Genomic DNA, 1,779 nt, shown 5'->3' with positions numbered 1-1,779 from the left:
GATGTACCAGAAGGAACAGGTAGGGGGCACTGTTGTACAGTACCACCAGCTGATGTACCAGAAGGAACAGGTAGGGGGCACTGTTGTACAGTACCACCAGCTGATGTACCAGAAGGAACAGGTAGGGGGCACTGTTGTACAGTACCACCAGCTGTTGTACCAGGGGGAACAGGTAGGGGGCGATGTGGTACATTTACAGTATAGACTCAGAGGTAATCTCTTACTTTGAAGTCCCATTAGTTGATTTCCTGAGATCTAGTAACAGAATTGTAACTTTATGGACCAAATTTCAAATCTAAAGAATATTCATTTCCTGTATCATTTTAACCCCAGGAGCTGAAGCACTGCAGTGCTGGTGCAGGAGAGCCCCCTAGTGACTCCCTGGTGGAAGTGCAGTGTCAGCTGGCTGACAGATACGGGGAGCTCATCCTGGGTAAGTCTGGTGCATCCTGGGTAAGTGTGGTGCATCCTGGGTAAGTCTGGTGCATCCTGGGTAATCTGGTGTATCTTGGGTAAGTCTGGTGCATCCTGGGTAAGTCTGCATCAGGGGGACACTCCAGCTGGGCATAGATTTTATACCGAACTCCTGCCTAAAAGTTGTAAGACTGTTTGGACCTGTTTTAGCAAGCTCCTACCTTAAATACTTGTAAGACTGTTTGGACCTGTTTTAAGCAACTGAGAAGCTCTCTCCTTCCAACTGTTGGAAGTACAGCCATAGCAGCTGGTCATAACGACTTTGCTCATGACAACCTTCTGCCCTTGCAGAGATCACAGCTCTGCGTGCCAAGGTCGCGGAGATGCGTGAGATGACCTTCACGCAGGAGCGAGACATCCGCGAGCAGGTCAAGTGCGAGTACGATGAGCTGGTGGAGGACCTGTTCGCCTCGCAGTTCGAACTCATGAAGAAGTTCGACGACTTCAGGTGAGCACCTGCTCCTTAAGACAATTGCCAACACTTCAGGTGAGCACCTGCTCCTTAAGACATACCACAGACTTCAGGTGAGCACCTCTTTAACCCTCAGCACGCTAAGGTGACCAGTATTGAGACAGCTTCAGGTGTCTACTCTCGTGAAGTGTGAAGATATTGATGGAGTTTGAGGAAAGGTTTGTTTGTAAGTCCTACATCTTGTGTCAGGATAGCCCTGTGGTATATTGTGCACGGTAGGGCGCGTAGTCCAGTGGTTCTAAGCAGCCCTGCCTCTGGAACTAGAAGCCGTGAGTTCGATTCCGGCTGTGTCGCTTAACCGACATGCACGCTACTGGAAAGGGTTGCAGTCCTTAGGATGGGACGTTAAGCCGTGATCTACTGTTCATTGTGCTTGTCAAAAAAAGCCAAGGGAATTTCCCTAGTTTAATGAACCTGTAAATACTGTACATAGCGTCTGTCCTATCTGTCACGACCAGTGGTAGACTAGCTCTTCAGTGAGCTAAAACTGGATCCAGATCACTTTCCTTTCCTTTTGTGTTCTAGCATGGTTAAACTGTTGCCCATGTGGAAGTACATGATTATGTGAGTTCTATAATGAGTTCTATTTCCAACTTGTTCCCAGACTGAACCTCCATGACATCGTGTGTGAGAAGGTGGCAGAGACCAGGGTCGAGGCAGACGACGCCATCTCCAAACTCAAGCAGAGGGAAGGGGGGGTGCCAGGTACTGTATCTCACTGTGACTCACTCAAGCAGGGGGGTGCCAGGTACTGTATCTCACTGTGACTCACTCAAGCAGGGGGGTGCCAGGTACTGTATCTCACTGTGACTCACTCAAGCAGGGGGGTGCCA

At 49.4% G+C, this 1,779-nt stretch overlaps 1 protein-coding gene across 1 annotated transcript; it reads left to right on the top strand.

Annotated features, from left to right (window-relative positions):
- The first annotated feature begins 1 nt into the window (after nucleotide 1).
- LOC118416418 (coiled-coil domain-containing protein 162-like) lies at nucleotides 2-1,713 on the top strand. The gene is made up of 4 exons (XM_035821516.1): nucleotides 2-70; nucleotides 334-433; nucleotides 766-922; nucleotides 1,551-1,713. Exons 1-4 carry the CDS (start codon nucleotides 2-4, stop codon nucleotides 1,711-1,713), a joined length of 489 nt encoding a protein of 162 aa, XP_035677409.1.
- The last annotated feature ends 66 nt before the right edge of the window (nucleotides 1,714-1,779 follow it).

This window comes from Branchiostoma floridae, chromosome 5, assembly GCF_000003815.2.
Source record: "Branchiostoma floridae strain S238N-H82 chromosome 5, Bfl_VNyyK, whole genome shotgun sequence".
Taxonomy (NCBI): domain Eukaryota; kingdom Metazoa; phylum Chordata; class Leptocardii; order Amphioxiformes; family Branchiostomatidae; genus Branchiostoma; species Branchiostoma floridae.
Note: the sequence above shows the minus strand (reverse complement) of the source record. Positions and strands in the feature narration are given on the sequence as shown.

What these genes read in the sequence shown, in the direction of transcription:
- LOC118416418 (XM_035821516.1), top strand. Translation starts at nt 2, where the DNA reads ATGTACCAGAAGGAACAGGTAGGGGGCACTGTTGTACAGTACCACCAG. An exon ending in TGATGTACCAGAAGGAACAG is followed by an intron (nt 71 to 333) that starts GTAGGGGGCACT and finishes TTTTAACCCCAG; the next exon opens with GAGCTGAAGCACTGCAGTGC. An exon ending in ATACGGGGAGCTCATCCTGG is followed by an intron (nt 434 to 765) that starts GTAAGTCTGGTG and finishes CTGCCCTTGCAG; the next exon opens with AGATCACAGCTCTGCGTGCC.